The sequence below is a fragment of the Myxine glutinosa genome, chromosome 10 (genome assembly GCF_964187855.1).
Source record: "Myxine glutinosa chromosome 10, kmMyxGlut1.1, whole genome shotgun sequence".
Taxonomy (NCBI): Eukaryota; Metazoa; Chordata; class Myxini; order Myxiniformes; family Myxinidae; genus Myxine; species Myxine glutinosa.
The window spans coordinates 86,805,503-86,826,309 of record NC_136270.1 but is presented as its reverse complement, the minus strand read 5'-3'; the positions used below and the strand labels follow the sequence as shown (position 1 = coordinate 86,826,309).

At 42.8% G+C, this 20,807-nt stretch overlaps 1 protein-coding gene across 1 annotated transcript in view; it reads right to left on the bottom strand.

Annotated features, from left to right (window-relative positions):
• LOC137434016 (uncharacterized) overlaps positions 1-20,807 on the bottom strand; it is a 155,711-nt gene that overhangs the window by 134,402 nt on the left and 502 nt on the right. Inside the window, exons 2-9 of the mRNA XM_078785840.1 lie at positions 17,151-19,517; positions 15,867-15,962; positions 12,551-12,718; positions 11,312-11,523; positions 8,520-9,264; positions 7,897-8,118; positions 7,423-7,554; positions 7,085-7,225 (exon numbers count right to left, since the gene is read on the bottom strand). Coding sequence (XP_078641966.1) covers positions 7,085-7,225; positions 7,423-7,554; positions 7,897-8,118; positions 8,520-9,264; positions 11,312-11,523; positions 12,551-12,718; positions 15,867-15,962; positions 17,151-19,499 — 4,065 coding nt within the window. The 5' untranslated portion in view covers positions 19,500-19,517. The remainder of the gene's footprint in view (positions 1-7,084; positions 7,226-7,422; positions 7,555-7,896; positions 8,119-8,519; positions 9,265-11,311; positions 11,524-12,550; positions 12,719-15,866; positions 15,963-17,150; positions 19,518-20,807) is intronic.

The window sequence follows — 20,807 nt, the reverse complement described above, 5'->3', positions numbered from 1 at the left end:
CAAAAAGGAAGAGGGTTTTCCAGAGCATTTCCCAGAGAAGTCATTTATAATCGATGGGACAGCAGCTGCATCACCCTAGGCAGTGTTCTGGGCCCTGTGCTTTTTTTTTGGTTTTTTTTTTTTTGTATACAAGATCGAGGCTCGTGAAAGAGCGAACATTAATCACACAGAAAGACAAACAGACACATAAAACAAAAAACATCGGGAGCGGTAGACAAGATGGGGAGAGAGGGGGAAGGACACAAACACAACATTTGAGAGCAGGGACCGAGAGACATGGAGACATCGAGAGAACTGTGGGAGGGAGAGGGCTTTGGGGGGGAGGCATGGGAAGGGGGGGGGGGGGGGGAAGTGCTAGCCTTTCCCTTGCGAGGGCAAGGAGGAACTTAACCCTTAGACTTAGTTTTACGTACACCCTGAGGAACGCTCACAGTGGGACGTCAAGGCAACCAGAAGGGACGGGGTTCTCCTGACCACGTGGCCCTCGATTTGGGAAGCGAGAGGCGTTCCGTTAGTGGACTCGCCCGTCGCACCCGAGTTTTGGGCGGCTCCGGTAGGCCGTTTGTTTTGACGTTCCGTGACAAGTCCCGCACCCCCACCTCTGGGCCGACCGGGCGACCGGAATGAATCCCGGTGTCCCGATCCGAGCCTTCAGAGCGGGCCGGCTGGCGAGAGTGATTGGCACCCCGAACCTGCACTTTTTTCTGGTCTTCATTAATGATCTCTCCGGCTCTCTGGAAAATCTTCTCTATCTCTTTGCCGATTACTCCACCCCCTCTGCCACGCCATATCTCAACCCTCAGATAGGCAGGCTGCGGCCTCTTCACTCTGTCCAGACATGGATAAAATCAAAAACTGGTCAAACAAGTGGAACATGTCTTTCAATACTGACAAATCTCACACTGTCACTATGTCTCTCCGAAAAGACCATCTGGAAACCCCTCCCATCTACTTTCTCAACAATCCTCTTGAAGAAGTTCTGTCACTCAAGTTTTTGGGTCTCGCAATCTGCCATGATCTTTCTGGAAAAAACACATTTCCAAGCTGGCCTGCAAAGCCAGTCGAAGGCTGGGCATCCTCCATCGTGTGAAGTCCTTTTTTGGTGCTACTGAACTTCTCACCACATACAAAGCTTTCATCCGCAGCTTGATGGAGTACTGCTCTCCCCTCACACCTATTTCGGCTTCACGTTGTAGAAACCAAGGCTTTTAGAATCATTGGTATCTTTTGCGATGAAGCTGATTCTGAGGGCCTTTCACTGTCTCACCACAGGCAGGTTTGGTGGTCTTTCTGTCTTCTACCGACTCCTCTCCGGCCTTGCACCCCCTGCTCTGTCTGTGCCCGAGTGCAGATTTTGATGCGGTCAATACACCTTCAGTAGGCATCAGATATGCAGCTTGTGGTCAAGTTTCCTCAAAATCATGTGTTTGGTTCAAGCGATAATGACTGAAGTGCTTACAGACTCACTCACTTGCCTACAGACACTGTTCGATCACATAAACTCACCGGACTAAAGTCCAGGTGAGCTGAAAATGTAATTACATATTCTGTGGACCTTTAAGTTTGTCCATAATTACTGCATAATCCCTTTTCTGAGTTACATTCTGCTCAAAACAAATTCTACCTTTAAAAAATTTATAAACCCATATTTCATCAATCTTTCATTTCCCAGAAACTCACACTTCCTTAAATTTTGTCATCCACAAACTCCATCAGTCCCTTACTGGCCCACTCCAATCAGACCTTGCTACATCTGGTTTATTTTTTTTCTAAACTATTCATCCTACCATCTTTGCAGCATCTGTTAATTCCACCAACTCACGCACCCATCTATGCAGCATCCGCTAATTCCAATAAGATGTTTCCCACTCCTACACTTATACTAGTTAGAAAATGTAATCGATCAAGCACTCAATGTATTTATAATGCTATCATTTGAAACATACCGTTGATGAAGGGTAATCAAACGTAATCACTTGGAAGAGGGATCAAATAGGACATGTAACAATACAACATAAACTACAGACTTGGCATTTAATATGGAATATTTTTTTGTGGGGGTGAACTTACTTTTCAAGATGACTTAGAACCAAAAGTTCATTGGAATTATGTTGAAATTATTCTAGATTTTGTTAATGTGACCTTTAAAAGAAACAAAAACCACATTTGACATTTCGAAGCAAATAAATTGATCCTTGAAAGTGATGTAAACTGATATCGAACTCAATTCATGGACAGTACTGTGTTAAACTTCTGTACGTTTTCCAGAAGTATCTCTTTATTTTGCACATTAGCCAAAATTTTTTTAACAAAAACAAAAGTTAAATTACGACTGGGATTACGGACAGTAAAATTACAGTTCAGTACTTCGTGTAACCCCCACGAGCATTCAGGAGAGCAGGTACACGTTGAGGCATGCTGTTCACGAGATTTGCCAAGGTTTGGACAGGAATCGCTTGCCATGCAGTGACAATAGCCTGCTGCAATTCACACACAGAGGCAGGCTGCTGGTCCAAGTTGTCGATTTGACGCGTTCATTCTGCCCACAAGTTCTCTATCTGATTCATATCCGGGGACATGGCAGGCCACTCCATATGCTCTGCACCACGGTCAGCAAGAAAGTGTTGGATCATGCGAGCACGATGAGGCCATGCATTGTCATCTTGGAAGACAAAGTTTCCTCGAAAGGCTGCACGAACAAATGGAAGCAATGTTTCTTCCAGAATGGCCCTGTGCTTGAACTGGTTCAGGTTTCCATTCAGAACAACCAGGTAAGTTTTGCCCCCTGCATGAAAAGCAGCCCAAATGGTCACCCCACCACCTCCAGCTTGGACTCTTGGCACTATGCAATCTTCGTTGTAGGCTTCATGCACATGTCTGCGCACTCGGACGCAGCCATATTGACGATAGACCAGAAATCTAGACTTGTCACTGAAGATCACGTGATTCCAGTGTCCTGGCTGCCATTGACGGTGCTCTCTGGCCCACTGCAATCGGCGCTGGCGGTGTTGTCTGGTCAGACGTGGCTTTCTCAGGGGACGCCTGGCACGATAGCCTGCTTGAACCAGTCGTTGGTTGACTAGCCTTCTGGATACAGGCACATTTGTCAGTTGCTGCCACTCAGCCCTAAGCCGATTAGCTGACTTGGTACGGCCATTGCGGACTAACCGGTGCAGCTGGCGATCATCCCTCCTTGTGGTTCTGCGGGGACGTCCTGACCTCGGTATTGGAGTAGGGACACCCCTCTGAGCATTTTGTTTCAGGATCTTTGACACCTGACCTTGAGTGATGCCATACTGCCGAGCAATAGCACGCTGTTTCATGCCGGAATTTCGTAAAGCCACCACTAAATGACAAACAGCATTGTCGAGTTGACGGACCATCTCCAGGGGAAGCGGCAATAACCTTTGTAGACGTGCAGCAGTTGTTTTCCACTAATACAGAACGCAACAACCCTTATATACCCTATTGTGAAGCCAATCGTCAAATGTACCTGTCCGTACATTTTGTCACGCCACCTGTGATATAATCCTGTTATTGACTTCTTGCTGCGACAGACAATCAGTGACATGATTCTTTTAACAAAGAAATCACCGAAGCGTAAAATAAACTCACCAGATTGATGTACCGAGTTCAGAAAGTAAACCCAAGTCAAGAAAAAAAAAAATTCCATATTAAATGCCAAGTCTGTATATTCACAGAGATGGTAGTTCATAGCTGCTTGGCTGCATCATTTTCTGTGGGTGCGGATGTTCTGTTGATGCAACGCCCCACCCTCCCCCCCCCCCTCCCCCCACCCCTCCCAAATACTAGTCATCTGGTACTCATTTTGCCGACCCTGGAAGGATGCCAAGCTGAGTCAACCCACCAGGTGTTAATTCAACAGCAACTATATAATGTAGTCAACTCATTGCTTTCAGGTCCACTTGATTTTGGAAACAAAATGCTACTTGTAAAAATACAGCACTGCCCAAAATCCTCACAGTTGAAAAGAAAATAATTGTTGCCACCTGATCTGTTGTCACTTATCCATCCCCAGGTAATACCTCTAAGAAATGGAAAATTACATCGCAATGCTCCTAATAGTTTGTAAAAATATTTTTTGTGCAGTCAGTGAAAAAAAAAGCAAAACTAGAGGTTCCAGGGAACCTGAACTCAAATGGTCTATTTCAATATGGTTAGAATATGCATAATAGAACCACAAACTATATAGTTTATATGTGCTAAAGAGGTACAGTAACGTTGAAGGTATCTCATGTTTAAACAGGAAACTAGAAAAAATTGAGTTTTAAGTGAGGCGTGAAAAGTAAAACTACAATTACTGTTCTCAGATTTCAGACTAGAGTTTATTTAGAAAGACTTGGTCAAACAATATACATGTATGGTATTGAATCAAGATATGTTGAATATTTCAATAGATGTGTTCAACAGGGTTTAAGTATTCATTCATCAAAAATTTTCAAATATCTTTAAGTGGCAAAAGGCACAAGTTTCATCAAATTTGATCAGTATTTGTGACTTTTAGAGCTTGGACGTCGTCCAAACTGATGTTTATGGGTCAAGTCATGTCATAGGTCATGACGAGGTCATTTTTCGGACATCGTCAAAACCCATAATATATGTGTTGAGGTTTGTTACATACTGTCTACACACCAAGTTTCAGCCTTCTAGCTACATTAGGAAATACCAGATTGACAAAAATGGATTTTTCAATATGGCAGCCCTGCCGCGCCAATTTTTGGGCGTGCAACGCCCAAATGCAATCCCAAACTAGTTTATGTCTTAAAGATGCTGCAAAACAAGTTTCATCAAATTTGTTCAATATTTGTGTTTTGTTTTTGTTTTTTGTTGTTTGTATACTGAATCGAGGCTCATGAAAGAGCTAACATTTACTTCACAAACAAATCAACCAGACAAACAAAATATATAAAAAGAGGGAGCGGAAAACAAGATGGGGAGAGAAGGGGAAGCACACAAATACAACATTTGAGAGCAGGGAGATGTGTGGAAGGGTGGGGGCTTGGGGGGGAGGAGGCGTGGGAAGGGGGCAGGGGGAGGGAGAAATATAAAACACAAGGACACCAAGGACTTCCAGGACAGAAGTTGGTATTTCAAAAAAGTGGAATTGGGGTGAAATTAGCGGGGGTAGAAAAGATCAAGGTTTTGGATGGGGGAAGATAAGAGATGGTGGTGAACAGCTGTTTTAAAGACCTGGAGGGTGGAGTGGGATTGAAGAGAGTGAGGGAGTTTGTTCCAGAGGCGGGAGAAAAGAGGAATGAAGGAGTGAAGGTGAGCAGAGAGTCTTGATTTTGGCAGTTTGACCATAAGAGGGTTGCAGGCAGATCTTGTGCGACCTGTAGGAATATTTGCGGGACAGAGCCCAGAGAGAGCTGGAGGGGCAAGGCCAGAGAGGAGTCGGTAGAAGACGGAAAGACCACCAACCACCTGCCTGCGGTGAGTGAGTGAGAGGCCCTTGGAGTTAGCTTCATCGCGGAAGATTCCAATGATTCTGAATGCTTTGGTTTCAACAGCGTGAAGACGAGCTAGGTGTGAGGCAGGAGCACCAGCCCAGAGGGGAGAGCAGTATTCCATTGAGCTGCGGATGAAAGCCTTGTATGTGGTGAGGAGCTCAGGTGTGCCAAGGAAGGACTTCGCACGACGGAGGATGCCCAGTCTGCGACTGGCTTTGGAGGCCAGATTTGAAATGTGGTTTTCCCAGGAAAGATCATGGCAGATAGCGAGACCCAAAAGCTTGAGTGACAGAACTTCTTGGAGAGGATTATTCAGAAAGTGGATGGGAGGGTTGTCCAGTCGGTCTTTTCGGAGAGACATCGTAAGAGTGTGAGATTTGTCAGGATTGAAGGACATGTTCCACTTGTTTGCCCAGTCTGTGATTTTGTTCAGGTCTGCAGAGAGTGAGGAGGCTGCAGACTGCCGATCTGAGGGGTGAAGAATGGAGCGACAAAGAATGGAGCGACAGAGAGTAGAGTCATCAGCAAAGAGATAGAGGATTTTCAAGAGAGTCAGAGAGATCATTGATGAAGACCAGAAAAAGCACAGGGCCCAGAACACTGCCTTGTGGAACTCCAGCCTGAACAGGAAGAGGAGATGAGAGAAACCCATTCAGGGCCACACGTTGACTACGACTAGAGAGGAAGTCCGCCAGCCATGCGTGGAGATTTCCATGGATACCAAAAGAGGAGAGTTTGGTGAGCAGAGCGGGGTGCCAGACCGTATCGAAGGCACGTGATATGTCAAGGGAGACTGCTCTAATTTCCTGTTTGGCATTGAAGACCTCCATCCATGGTTGAGAAAGCAGAAGCAGCATGTCCAGAGTAGAGTGTCCAGGTCTGAAACCAAATTGATGATCAGAGATCAAGCCATTGGTGAAGAGGAAAGATTTCATATCTGAAGCAATGATGGATTCCATGACTTTGCTGTTAATTGGGAGAAGGCTGATTGGTCTGTAGTTGCTGGGATCTGTTTTTGCACCTTTTTTGTGCAAAGCGGTGATGTTGGAAGATTTCCAAGCAGATGGAAGATGACCTTGAGCAAAAGAGAGGGTGAAGAGAACAGAGAGAGGGTGTGAAAGAGCGGAAGAACAGGATTTTAGGACCCGTGGGCTGATGCCGTCTGGTCCAGTTGCAGAATCAGAGTCGATGAATGACAGAAACTTTTCCACCGTGTCAGGAGAGAAGGACCCAGAGTCCAGGAGCAGCTGGGTACGACTGGGTACGGTGGGTACAGAGAGGGATGGGTTTGGGACACAAGATTTAGAGGCAAAAACAGAGTTGAGGCATTCAGCTTTTTCACGTGCGGCGTCAGCCGTGTGGCCATTTGAGGTGAGGGAGGGGATGGAGGGGGAACAAACACCAGAAACAGATTTGACCAGACGCCACCAGGATTTGGAAGAGGGAGACAGTAGTTCAACAACATTTTAGAGCGTAGACGTCAAATTGTTTACAGACGACCGACAGACAGACAGACAGACAGACGACAGACACTAGGTGTTGACAAAAACTCAGTTGGACATAGTCCATCCAGTTGAGTTAACAAAGGCAGATAAGGATGTAGCAAATCTCACCTGTTCAGCCTGGTTTGCCTTGGCTTGGACAGCCTTGTTGAGGTTTTCTTTTTCCTCTTTCTGCAACATCTGCAGCCTTGACAGCTCCTCCAGCAATACTTCCTTGTGAGTGTGTCGTGTGACCCGTTGTACCTCCCCATTCTGCAAATGCAAAGCAGCATTCAGACTAAAGAAGAAGAAGAACCACCTTTCAAGGCCATTTTCCCCCGCAGAGCAGGGGTTGGCCAAATGTATGAAAATATCAAAATTCAGACTAATGTACATTATTCTGAAATTATCTGCTTGATAGACATGGCCAATGAATCACATCCTGTTTGGCATCTGCACTCCATACCGACCTCGGCTTGTAACGCGTTGTGACGGTCCTCTTCAACTTGTTCTCTTGCCGGCCAATTCTCAACAACCCCTAACCTGATATTTAACTCCAGCGCCAGCTTCTCAAACTCTCTTTCAGAAGCCAGAGCCATAACCTGCAGAAAATATGCAAAGGTAAAATACATGTAAGAGCATCAGTGATTTAAAAAAAAACAAAAAAAAAACTTATTTCCAAATGTTCTCTATCTCTTTCAAGCGAATGAGACCAAAATCAAATAAATAAATAATCTACAAAGCCTCATTGTAAGGTTAGATGCAAATAACTGTTTTCTTTTTTCATAATATATTACTTTTCTTTAAATTGTACATCAACCGTCTCATTCCTCTCACTAGTCTCTGCCCAAATAAAACTCCCATCAAAATACAGCATCCAAGAAAGCAAACCCTTCCCATGCAAATCATGCTATTTTGGGAATACCAATCCAAAAGATGCATACCTGTACTTCACGCTTGTGTTGCGAAGATAGTGCCTCAATCTTGGCCTGATGTTGTGCTTCCTGCTCTTGAAAAAGCTGCTGAATCTGCTGCTTGTACAGCAACTGCAGTTCCTGTAATGCCCCATCCTGCTTCATCTGCTGCTCCCTGATCTCCTGCAGCAAGGTCTCACGTTTGAGCTGGTGCTCTCGCTCAAGCTTCTGTTCCTTATCCTCCAACTCCACCTGATCAATACACAATGACCAATTTCATGCATCAGGAAAGTGAAAATAAAATATGGTTTGTTCGGCAAAATTGCTTACTTCGAGCTGAACTTTGCAGCTGCATTTACTGCAGCAGTTTAAAACACAATAATGCTTCTGAGAATGTTCATAAACAACTCGTGGAGAATAAAATACCTCTTTAAGATCTTAACTACCATACATTTTAACAAATCAAAGGCATGCCATTTAAAAACAATTGCAACTAAAAGAATCACAGTGAGAAAAAATAACACAATTTAAACAATAGCAACAACAAAAAAATTAACAAGAGGCTGTATTAAAAAGAAAAAAAATGAAGATCATCACACAAATCATTGATATTTTTTTACATTAGAAGTAAGTTTAGTGTTTCTTTTTTTTACCTTATGGTCCTCCTGGATCATACGCAGCAACATTTTGATATGATGAACAAGTTTGGCATACTCGTCAGCCCTCTCTCTTCGACCATCGTCCAGAATTTTCCGTAACATGTCCACGTCTGTCCTACAACTCTCCTTCAACTTTACAATTTCCTGGTGAACTTTGGTTGTCAGTTTGTCCTTGAAAACCGCAGCTTTTTCATCATAAAAAGCTCGGAGCTCTTTATCTCGAGAAAATATAATTGCTTGCATTTCCTTCAGATTCTCCTCATGTGACGTTATGCATTCTTCAATTGCTATTCGATGGTCATTCCTCAGGCTTTGAATATCGGCAAAGCTTTGACGTGCCTGAATAGCTCCCGTCGTCTCCATCGTCACATAGCAGTCCATGTTCAACAACATTTTCAGTTTCGCCATATTTGATTTGTGCTGCTGTTCCTGTGGCATCACGTCTAGCGTTTTCTTCATGGACTCAATCTCTTCCTGGTGTATTTGTGTCATTAGATACTTCAATAATTCCATCTCCTCCTGATGTCTTGTAGTCAATTCATTTTTCATCAAGTCCATATCATTCTGACATTTCTGTAAAGCGCAAATAAAATCTACATCCTTGGTCTGCACAGAATGTTTATCTTGCTGTCGGCCATGAAGCAAATTCAACAAATCTTTCATCTCTCTCGAATGAACGTCTTTCTGTGTTTGATGATTCACAATCAATTCCTGCATGGCTTTTCGTTCCTGGGTAAATCTGAAAAAAATGGAAAATACAAGTTGATTAATAAAGGAACAAAGCAAAGACAGGCCTACCTACCCATATTAATTATTTAAGTACTATCTGGAAGCATTTGGACACAATTTTTTTTATTCCGAGTAAGATTTATTTCACAAAAACATCATATTTCACAAGGGACCTCATAACAGGAGCGATGCAACCACTTGTATCAATCACCTTGGTGTCAGCCATGGGATTCAAAGATTTAAGTGAAAAGGGAAAATAAAATAAAAACAAGTACAGGTACATTCAAAGTACACCGCCCCCATGCCAAATAAATAAACAAGAAGACGACATGCGGAGCACGATACTTGCAAAATACGCCCCCCCCCCCCCCCCACCTCCTCCCCAAGAAAAAAAATTCCATTGATACAGCAAATTGTCTTTCATCAAGATTAAAATTGACAATCTTGATCAAAGCTCGGGTCAATAGGAAGAAAAGTGACGATTTTTCATATGAAAAATGATGATTTTGGAAGGTTGACCTCGAGTTGACCTTTGACCTTTTGACCTCAAAAATAGTATGTTTCCCAATTTAGTGACTCGATATGCAAATGCTGTTCAATTTTCAAGTCAATCGGTTGAGAATTGACGGCTTTTTAGATGAAAATTTATGATTTTTAAAATTTGACCGTAAGTTGACCTTTAACATTTTGACCTCAAAAATAGTATGTTTCCCTATTTAGTGACTTGATACACAAATGCTATTCAATTTTCAAGTCAATCGGATTTAAAATGGCGATTTTAGAAATTTGACCTCCAGATGACCTTTGACCTCAAACTCAATAGGCTTCTCAATTGGGACGACTTAAACAACGTGGTAAAGTTTTGTGACGATCGGTTTAGAATTGTGACCTGTAGGCCAGTGACAGACAAACAGACAGAACCACAAACGGAACCGACAAATATACTTGAAAAATCTTCGATTTTGCAAGTAATAAACATCCTCCAGCGCGGCATTGCCGAGGCGATACCGCCATGCACCACATAGACGGTATTGGGAGGGAGAGGTATACAATAATTGATTGATTAATTGCACAATTAAAATCAATGAACAGTAAACATTAAATAATTTCTTAATCAATTGGCTAATAGCATACCTCAACCACCAGTGTTTCATCTGAAGCTATAACTATTTAAAAATTAATTAAATAAGTCAATAATCGAAAATTTTTAAATAATTAATTGATTGACTAATTTAATCAATTAATTGATCAATCAATAAATAAAAAATACCCTTTACAGCCAAATCGCGGTCATTATCATTTCCACATATCAACTTCCTAGCTCAAAAGATGCCTGAGATAATGCCCAGAAGAGAAAGTAAATAAATAGGTGATTAATAAATCGATAATAATGAAGTAACTAATTAATTAATTAATTAAGCAAAAAACAAAAAATACTGTTTTTGCCAAAGTACTTGCTCACGATTGTGCCCAAATGTCAGCTTTCTAGCACAAAGGAAAACAAGACAAGAAGACAAAGGACAACAAACAAGAAAGAAAGAAAACAAGAAAACTAAGAAAGAAACCGGAGTGAAAACTCCGGGCCTCCTTCGGTGCCTGGCGATGACGTCATGCAGCGCCTGGAGATGGAATAGGAAAGGAGCGGTTTACAATACAGAAAACGATATTTTGCTTTGGCTATAATCATTCAACATACAATATCAGTTTTGCATACAAAACAAGAACAATTGCTTTGCAATAAGGTCCCTTACTGATGTGATATTTTCTAAATCCTAAGAACGCATAACTGAAAAATTGACAAATGCCCTGAAACTCAAACTTCTTCTCCAACTTATCATAATAAAGCCATACCAAGTTTCAGTTGAATATGTTAAAGTGTTTGGGGGAAAGTCTGAAAAACCATAGATGGGTGGGACGGACGGACGAAGACAGAGCAATTCTATAGTCCCCCTCTGGCAAAACCAGTACAGGACTAATAAGCAGTTTGCAGAGAGAGAGGCAGGACTGCATAGCTCACAGTCTAATTGTCAAATGGCATAAAGAAAGGTACCTCTCACCTCTTCTGAGTTTCTTGCAGGTCCTCAGAGCATCTGATGAGTCTTTCTTTCAATGTGCTATTTACCCACTTGCTTTCTTCAAGGTCTTTGCTCAAGGTTGAAATTTTCTCCACAATCCTGCTCTCCAAGCTGGCTTTATTTACTTGCAAGTTATTACTTTCTGCTGTTACCTCCATCATCTGCCTGAACTCTTCTTTAGGCTGCATCTCAGTCTATAAATATGAAATAAACCAAAATAGAAAATTAAACTATTCAATGTGATACAAACCAAAGTTGTAACAAACTAAAGTAGTTTGCACAACACTTGTCATTGTCAGAAAACAAAACACATTAAATCCGCGATCAATTCCACTCTCACAATACCAATTCTCACTCACTTTCAATTCTGTATTGTGAATGCATTACAGACATCAACTAGAACAGCACTCGGTAGAGCGCATACCTCCACCAGGCTAAACAGTTTACATTTTGTATCCCACTGATGTATCCGGATCTGGATCCAGACCTTCACCAAAATATAATCGGCTTGTTCTTGTCGTCTAACCAACTCATCCACCAAGTTTGACCATAATCCATCCACAACGTTTTGATATATCGTGCTGCTCCTATCTGTCAATGGTGAATCATCACTTTTAAAATTCTCAGATCCGGATCCAGATCTTCACCAAAATCGAAACAATTTGTTATTGTCACACACTCAACCTGTCCACCAGGTTTTGCCCAAATCCCCCATACCTTTTTGAGATATCCTGCTCATACACAGACAGACAAACAGACAGACAGAGGTGAAAACATAACCTCTGTCCACCTTCGTACACCAAATCAGCTATAATAATTGGTGGCATAATGGTACAAGCATCAGCTCTGAATCTGTGAGGTCGAAGGATCGATCCTGACACTGGCTGAGTCACCAAAGACTAAGAATGGTTTTACTGCTTCCTTGCTTGATGCTCAGCATTTAAAAAGATAAGAAGAGCATGGATAAACCCCATCAGTTGGTAGCCATGAGGAGGAGGACATTTCTCCTCGATTTCCTTTTTAGTGCAGAGACAAAAAGAGTCGTCACAAAGATAGTGTCGCCGGTACTCAGAGTGTCCCGGAAGTTATGTCACTCCCCATAAACTATGCTGAAAGTTACATCATGTCAAGCCTGGTGACATTTCATGTATTGTCTGCTCATGAGTGATGTGTTACAGCTCCTCCATGAACCATATATGCAATAAAAAAAGGTCACTGTACCTGAACCTCCTGTCCTCTCTCCATCACGTCAACCTCTTTTTGTTCGCCACATCTGAGGTTAATTATTCTTTCAAGCAGTCTCTGATTTTCAACTCGCAATTGTTGCATTTCCATAACATGCCGTTCAATTAAAGCTGCCACCTCACGCTCCCTTTCCCGTTCATGCACCTGTACCACACGACCACAAAACATCACCAGCATTTTCATCTCCAGGAGCTTTTACTGGGGCTTGGTATGGCTTGGCACAGCTTTCTCCAAATTCATTGCCTTAGAAAACATCAATTTATGATGTAAAAAACAATTACAAGCCGAGAAAACGCTAGTTTAAAAACAACAACATATGAGCCACTTCGCCAATGTATACAATAGTCTCCAATAAAAGCCTCCCCAGCCCCTTTTGCCAAACAGAAAAAATTCCTTTAAAAGGCTGAGGTTAAACATTCATACCTTGACCTTGATGACCTTGATGACTCCATCTACATCTCGCTGTCTGATGATATGGACCAACTTCTATCTACTCATCCCAACTCTCTCTTCCTCATATGTGGTGATTTCAACTGTCATCATGCCAGTTGGCTGGGTGTGGGTACCTCTCTCACCAGCCATGGCTCCTCAGCAAAGGACTTCTGCGACTCACTGGGACTGACACAATCTGTCAATTTCCCGACCCGGATCTCAGTCAACGGAACATCTTCTCTTCTGGACTTGGTTATGACTAACTTCCCTGAAAATGTCTGTTGCTCTTCTTCTGCTCCGATCGGATCATCTGATCATGTCCTTGTTAAAGTGGACATCTCTCTGACCATCCTCAGGGAGCCTGCTCAGCGTCGACGAGTCTGGCATTTCACTCAGGCCAACTGGCACGGTCTTCAAGCAGCCATCAATCATCTGAACTGGTCTCCCATCTCTACCACCTCTGACATCAACTCATCCTGGGAATTCTTCCAAAGTAAATTGCTCTCTCTCATGCACAGATTTATCCCATCTCGTCTTCAGTTGTCATACCCTTCCTCACGTCCATGGTACACGGAATCTTGTGGTGAGGCTGTTGCCCAGAAACAACTTGCCTTCGTCTCCTGGAAAGCAAATCCAACGGAAGGAAATCTCATTTCCTTTCACAAAGCCCGAAACAAGTGTGTGTCCACCCTCAGGAGAGCCAGGAAACAATATCTCTCCGTTCTCAAGACCGAACTCTCTTATCTGTCTCCCTCTTCCAAATCCTGGTGGCGTCTGGTCAAATCCGTTTCTGGTGTTTGTTCCCCCTCCATCCCCTCCCTTACCTCAAACGGCTACACAGCTGACTCCGCACGTGAAAAAGCTGAATGCCTCAACTCTGTGTTTGCCTCTAAATCTTGTGTCCCAAACCCATCCCTCTCTGTACCCACCATACCCAGTCGTACCCTGCTGCTCCTGGACTCCGTGTCCTTTCCTCCTGACAAGGTGGAAAAGTTTCTGTCAACCCTCGACTCTGATTCTGCAACTGGACCCGACGGCATCAGCCCACGGGTCCTAAAATCCTGCTCTGCTGCTCTATCTCACCCTCTCTCTGTTCGCTTCACCCTCTCTTTTGCTCAAGGTCAACTGCCATCTGCTTGGAAATCAGCCAACATCACCGCTTTGCACAAAAAAGGTGCAAAAACAGATCCGAGCAACTACAGACCAATCAGCCTTCTCCCAATTATCAGCAAAGTCATGGAATCCATCATTGCTTCGGATATGAAATCTTTCCTCTTCTCCAATGGCTTGATCTCTGATCATCAATTTGGTTTCAGACCAGGTCACTCTACTCTGGACATGCTGCTTCTGCTGTCTCAACAATGGATGGAGGTCCTCAATGCCAAACAGGAAATTAGAGCTGTCTCCCTCGACATATCACGTGCCTTCGACACGGTCTGGCACCCCGCTCTGCTCACCAAACTCTCCTCCTTTGGTATCCATGGAAATCTCCACGCATGGCTGGCGGACTTCCTCTCTAGTCATCGTCAACGTGTGGCCCTGAATGGGTTTCTCTCATCTCCTATTCCTGTTCAGGCTGGAGTTCCCCAAGGCAGTGTTCTGGGCCCCGTGCTTTTTCTGGTCTTCATCAATGATCTCTCTGACTCTCTCGAAAATCCTCTCTATCTCTTTGCTGATGACTCCACTCTCTGCCGCTCCATTCCTCTTCCCTCAGATCGGCAGTCTGCTGCCTCCTCACTCTCTGAAGACCTGGACAAAATCACAGACTGGTCAAACAAGTGGAACATGTCTTTCAATCCTGACAAATCTCACACTCTTACTATGTCTCTCCGAAAAGATCGACTGGACAACCCTCCCATCTACTTTCTCAACAATCCTCTCCAAGAAGTTCTGTCGCTCAAGATTTTGGGTCTCACTATCTGCCATGATCTTTCTTGGGAAAACCACATTTCCAAGCTGGCCTCCCAAGCCAGTCGCCGACTGGGCATCCTCCGTCGTGCGAAGTCCTTCCTCGGCACACCTGAGCTCCTCACCACATACAAGGCTTTCATCCGCAGCTCAATGGAATACTGTTCTCCCCTATGGGCCGGTGCTCCTGCCTCACACCTAGCTCGGCTTCACGCTGTTGAAACCAAAGCTTTCAGAATTATTGGAATCTCCCGCGATGAAGCTATCTCTGAGGGCCTTTCACTCACTCACCGCAGGCAGGTAGGTGGTCTTTCTGTCTTCTACCGACTCCTCTCCGGCCTTGCACCCCCAGCTCTCTCTGTGCTCTGTCCCCCAAATATTCCTACAGGTCGCACAAGATCTGCCAGCAACCCTCTGATGGTTAAACTGCCGAAATCTCGGCTCTCTGCTCACCTTCACTCTTTCATTCCTCTTTTCTCCCGCCTCTGGAACAAACTCCCTCACTCCCTTCAATCCCACTCCTCCCTCCAGGTCTTTAAAACAGCTGTTCACCACCATCTCTTATCTTCCCCCATCCAAAACCTTGATCTTTTCTACCCCCGCTAATTCACCCCAGATCCACCTTGTTTGAAATTCCAACTTCTTTCCTGGAAGTCCTGGCAGTGTCCATATGTTTTATACCTCTCCCACCGCCCCCTTCCCATGCCCCCCCCCCCCCCCCCCCAAAGCCCTCGCCCTCTCTCAGATCTCTCGATGTCTCCATGTCTCTCGGTCCCTGCTCTCAAATGTTGTGTTTGTGTCCTTCCCCCTCTCTCCCCATCTTGTCTACCGCTCCCGATGTTATATGTTTTATGTGTCGGTTTGTCTTTCTGTGTGATTAATGTTCGCTCTTTCACGAGCCTCGATCTTGTATACAAAAAACAAAAAAACAAAAAAACAAAAAAAAAAATACCTCCTTTATCAAAGCAATCTGTGTGATTCTTTGTGAATCAAGTTGTTCCTTGAGCTCCATCAGCTTTCTTTCCAATTCTTCTTTTGCTTCAGCAATCTGTTTTCAAGGTAAAAAGAGCAATCCTGGAAATGTTCATCAACTGCATTTATTCTTCAATTTGAGTTTTTTGACTTAACGCCTTAGATAAAATGATGATGATGACCATTCCTTTTAGCACCGTGCCGATGCATAGGATTGCCTATGCCCACAAGGTTCTTATACCCACAAAATAGTTGCAAACTTAAAAACATTTTTATTACAGATAATGAAATGAGAAAGCATATTTGCAAGGCATAAATAAGTAAAACAAGAGCTATGTCATGCATAGCACGATACTTGTGAAATCCATAAAATAAGTTGTTGGCCGATGATGACCTCAAAAATAATTGGTGGTTGAATTCAGTGACCTGGTATGCAAATCCTCTTACAATTTCAAGTCAATCAGATGAAAATAAGGATTTTAGAAATTTGGCCTATGTTGACCTCAAAAATAGTTGGGGCTTAAATTCAGTGACCAGATATGCAAATACTCTTCAAATTTCAAGTTAATTGGATGAAAGTTGAGGATTTTAGAAACTTGGCCTATGTTGACATTTTGGCCTATGTTGACCGAAAAAATACTTGGTGGTTGAATTCAGTGACCTGGTATGCAAATCCTCTTAAAATTTCAAGTCAATCAGATGAAAATTGAGGATTTTAGAAATTTGGCCTATGTTGACTTCAAAAATACTTGGTGGTTGAATTTAGTGACCAGATATGCAAATCAACTTTAAATTTCAAGTTAATCGGATGAAAATTGAGGATTTTAGAAATTTGGCCTATGTTGACCTCAAAAATACTTGGATGTTGAATTCAGTGTCCAGACTTGCAAATCCTCTTAAAATTTTAAGCCAATCAGATGAAAATTGAGGATTTTAGAAAGCTGGCCTATGTTGACCTCAAAAATACTTGGTGGTTGAATTCAGTGACGGGATATGCAAATCCTCTTAAATTTCAAGTCAATCGGATGAAAATTGAGGATTTTAGAAATTTGACAAAGTTGGTGACCTTTGGCCTATGTTGACTTATTGACCTTTTGACCCCAAAAACAATAGGCTTCTTGCTTATGACCAACTCTAACATTTGGTGAAGTTTCGTGAAGATCGGTTGAAAATTGTGACCTGTATGCGACTGATATAGACAGAATAACGCACAAGAATAATGCACAAGGAAAATCTTCGATTTTCGCAAGTAATAAAAACTAACCTGAAGTTCATATTTTGCCTTCAGAGCTTGCATCTCTTCCTCATGTTGCCCTTCAACAACACACTCATGCTCAGTCAATCCACACACTGGATGAGGTTGCTCTTGCCTTTGCTTCTGCAGCACATGCTGTCCCTCATCCAACAGGCATTGAAGCTCGTGTACCTTCAAGTGCTCCACTGTGAACTGATTTTCAAGAAGTTGTATTTTCTGCACCTGCTCATCTGCGGGGCTTCGATGCACTTTAGGTCTGAGTGTCTTTTGAGCCAGATCAGTGTGCAATGCATCTCTGTTCACTTGCAAATTTTCTTCAGTTTGCTCCATCCTCTTATTTTCTTTCTCAAGCTGGTATCTGAGCTCCTTATTCGCATCACCTTTCTCAAAGTTCCGTGTTTCACAGCCCAATGCATCCTGCGTTTCCTGAACTTGCTGCTTCTGAGACATCAACTCAGCTTGGCTTTCTTTCACAGTATCCAAATCATTCTGAAAAGGTTTTCCAATAGTAGTCTTTTGCTCCAACACTGCTATAATTGAACTTTGTTTGGCCTTAAAATTTTCTTCAGTGGCCTGCAAATCAGCTCTTGGTAAATGTGAAGCAGTTGACTGGCATTCAAAGGAAAGCTGTGCCTGACTTTCCATTAAACCTGTAGCTTCACTCTGTCCTTGCATTCTCGTCATCAGGCGTTCCTGTTCCTCAAGTTTAAGAACGAACAAATCTTTATCTTCTTGCAGATTTCCCAGACGGTCTTTGAAGAAATGCATCTGAAGCACCTTACTAGAAACACGTTTGAGGTACGATTCATTGTGTAGGCCTTTCAAATACATTTCCTCAAAATTCGACGATGAGAAATCTCCAGACATATCACATTTGCTCTCATCCTTTAACCATTTCCCAAAAGAACTTTCCATTTCTGTTGAGCAATTTTGAGTTATCCCGGACATAATTGAACATTCCATATCAAGATTAGAATCACCAGACATTTGCCGAATTCCCAACAACCGATTCCTCAACAATACAACTTCTTCAGCTTGTAAGCTTGCTTTCTTCTCCAGCTCCGACTTTTCCCTTAAAACCTGCTTAAGCTCATTTTGGATTTCAACAAAATTCTTTTGAAAGTTCTTTTCACACAGGGCAAATTTCCGATACTGTTCAGTAATCTGCTCTTTCAATGAACGCTCCAAACTTTTGAGTTTATTGTTCTCCAATTGCAGTTCTGAATGTATCTGCCAAAGCTTGGCACATTGTTGCTTTGAAAAACAATCATCTTTGATGCAAATTTGAACACTATCACAATCCTCACCGTTACTTGTAAGAATGTCCGCACCGTTTTCCAATTTTTCATAATCAACCTTTGAGCATCCACCATGCTGATAAGTGATCATTTCTGCAAGACTTGTTTTGTCACGCACAACTTGCTCAAAGTTTTCTTTGAGGTTGTCAATTTGTTTTTGCATGTTCAGAACAATTTCTCGAATTGCAAGATTGCTATTCTGCAACATATCCACATTGCAATCTTTCACATTATCACAAATCCTTTTCACTCTTCTGCCAGAAAGGTTTTGGAAACTTTGAAAATCACTTTCTCTACCATAGTGCTGAAGACATTGGTCATTTAACCATCCCTGCTGGAGTAGCTTATCTGTATGCCTTTCATCCAAATCATCTCCCAGAAATGTGCCTCTCATAATACCACTTTTGTCCACAATGGCAGACGCAGAATGCCGTCTTATAGCATCCCGTTTGCATCCGAATTGTACCCAGTCATCGATTTGTTGCGTTCCCTTAAGTTGCAAATTAAGGTCAGCAATAGGGTTCTGGTGAGACAAACAAGTGTGATCTTGAATCATGTTCAGACGGAAGGCCTTTTCCATTACATCATCCTGGTACCTGTCTTCCATTGTAAGCCAACGCTGCCCAAGTTCTTTTGACACGTATGTGATGCCTGTACATAGATCTTCACCAAACAAGCCGTCACTGAGACTGCGGTGTAGTTTATCCACCAAACTATCCTCTATACGGCACATTTCTTCAGAATTTTTTTCTGCATCTAAGTGTTCCAATTGGGGTTCCAAAACTAAGGCTACATCACTAATGCTGCATATTGGAGACGTCTTAAATTCCTCCTTTTCAGAAGTCATTTTAAGATTGTCTTGCATGATAAGGTTATTGGTGATGTCATCATAAAATGCCAAACAATTGTCAGCTTGCACCCAATTCAGAGTCAACGCTTCAACAGGTTCCTTTGGAGATGCATCTTCATTTTCTGGACCTCTATCATGAGGTTCATCAAAGTTTGGTTCTTTTGCACAGAACCCACTCGAAGATTCTTCCACAACAACTTGAGTGGCCATTCCTTTAGTTAATGCAATCTGAAAAACAGTACAATTTCGAATAATATATGAGACACAAAATGATAATTTAATCAAAGTCTCCCCCACTCACTTTCTCAGATAAAAATGACAAAACTAACAAACAATCAATATCTTCTATAGTGCCTTCATTTTGTCGCCGGTACCCAGAGTATCACGGGAAGTGACGACACTGCCTCCAAATTCAGTGTGTGTAAGTGTGTGCGCTCTATTACAAGCCTTGGACCATGTATTTTTTTTAAATCTCAAAGTATTTTTAAAAAAGGATGAAGAGGTAATAAAAGTAAAATTAAGACAAAGCAAGTGAGAAAAGAAAGGATTTTGAGATTTTAAAACTGCAATATGAGACTTTCGATATGACGCAATCCACCGAGAATGCTCAGAGAGCATGCACAGAAACCCCTTACACAATGGTCATCGGGGCAGTGAACTTATAATTGGGCTTGCCAGATAAGGATCGTTACCTAAAATGGCTCACAAAGCTTCTAAAAGAAGCCGAAAATACTTGGAGTGAGTACTTGAGATAAAAGTGCACCTCTGCAGAAGTGTGCCTCTGCACAACAAAAAATATGGAGAACTTTCTGATCAGCTCGCTCAAAAAGTTGACATCTTGAAACCCGTACTGCAAAAACTCCCGATAATGTGGGCTCGGCAAAGCCTGTGGCCAGGCGCTTTCTACCCGACTTCCCCGAACATCCCCGTCAGTGAATAAACGTTGGACCTTGCGAAATTGGCTCGTGTGGACATGGCAGGCTTCGTCATTTATTTAATGGATGTCTGCAATTGGAAAGACAATGCCGCCATTCCACACATTCAGGCAGACTTCCCAGAGGAAGACACCGTATTGTATTTGGATGCTTCTGATCACTGATGGGAAGGTCATATCTGGGGGCTTGTCAATGCACAGGGTACGTTTAACATTATATTTGCTATTGATCATGTTTGGGACAAGGGGTCAGGGAGGTGGGCGTGGATGCTGTATGGGCTGTGAGGGTCGTTATAAATATTTTTTTGTTTGTTTCCAGGGTCGCAAGAGAAATTCCATGGATTTTTGCATCTATTGATAAAAGGAGAAGCATATGTTCTTGTGTGTGCGTGTGTGTATTGTATCCACAGCCGCCGCATGCTTGTACAGACAGGAAATGGTCCAAACTCGACACCTCTCATCCACGGATATTTCTCGTACAAGCTTTCCGACACCGAAAGCTGAGATACAACCACAGACAGTCACAAAGCCTCCCCAGTGTTTAACAGTCGGCTGCAAACATCGTGCGTCATAACGCTCTCCAG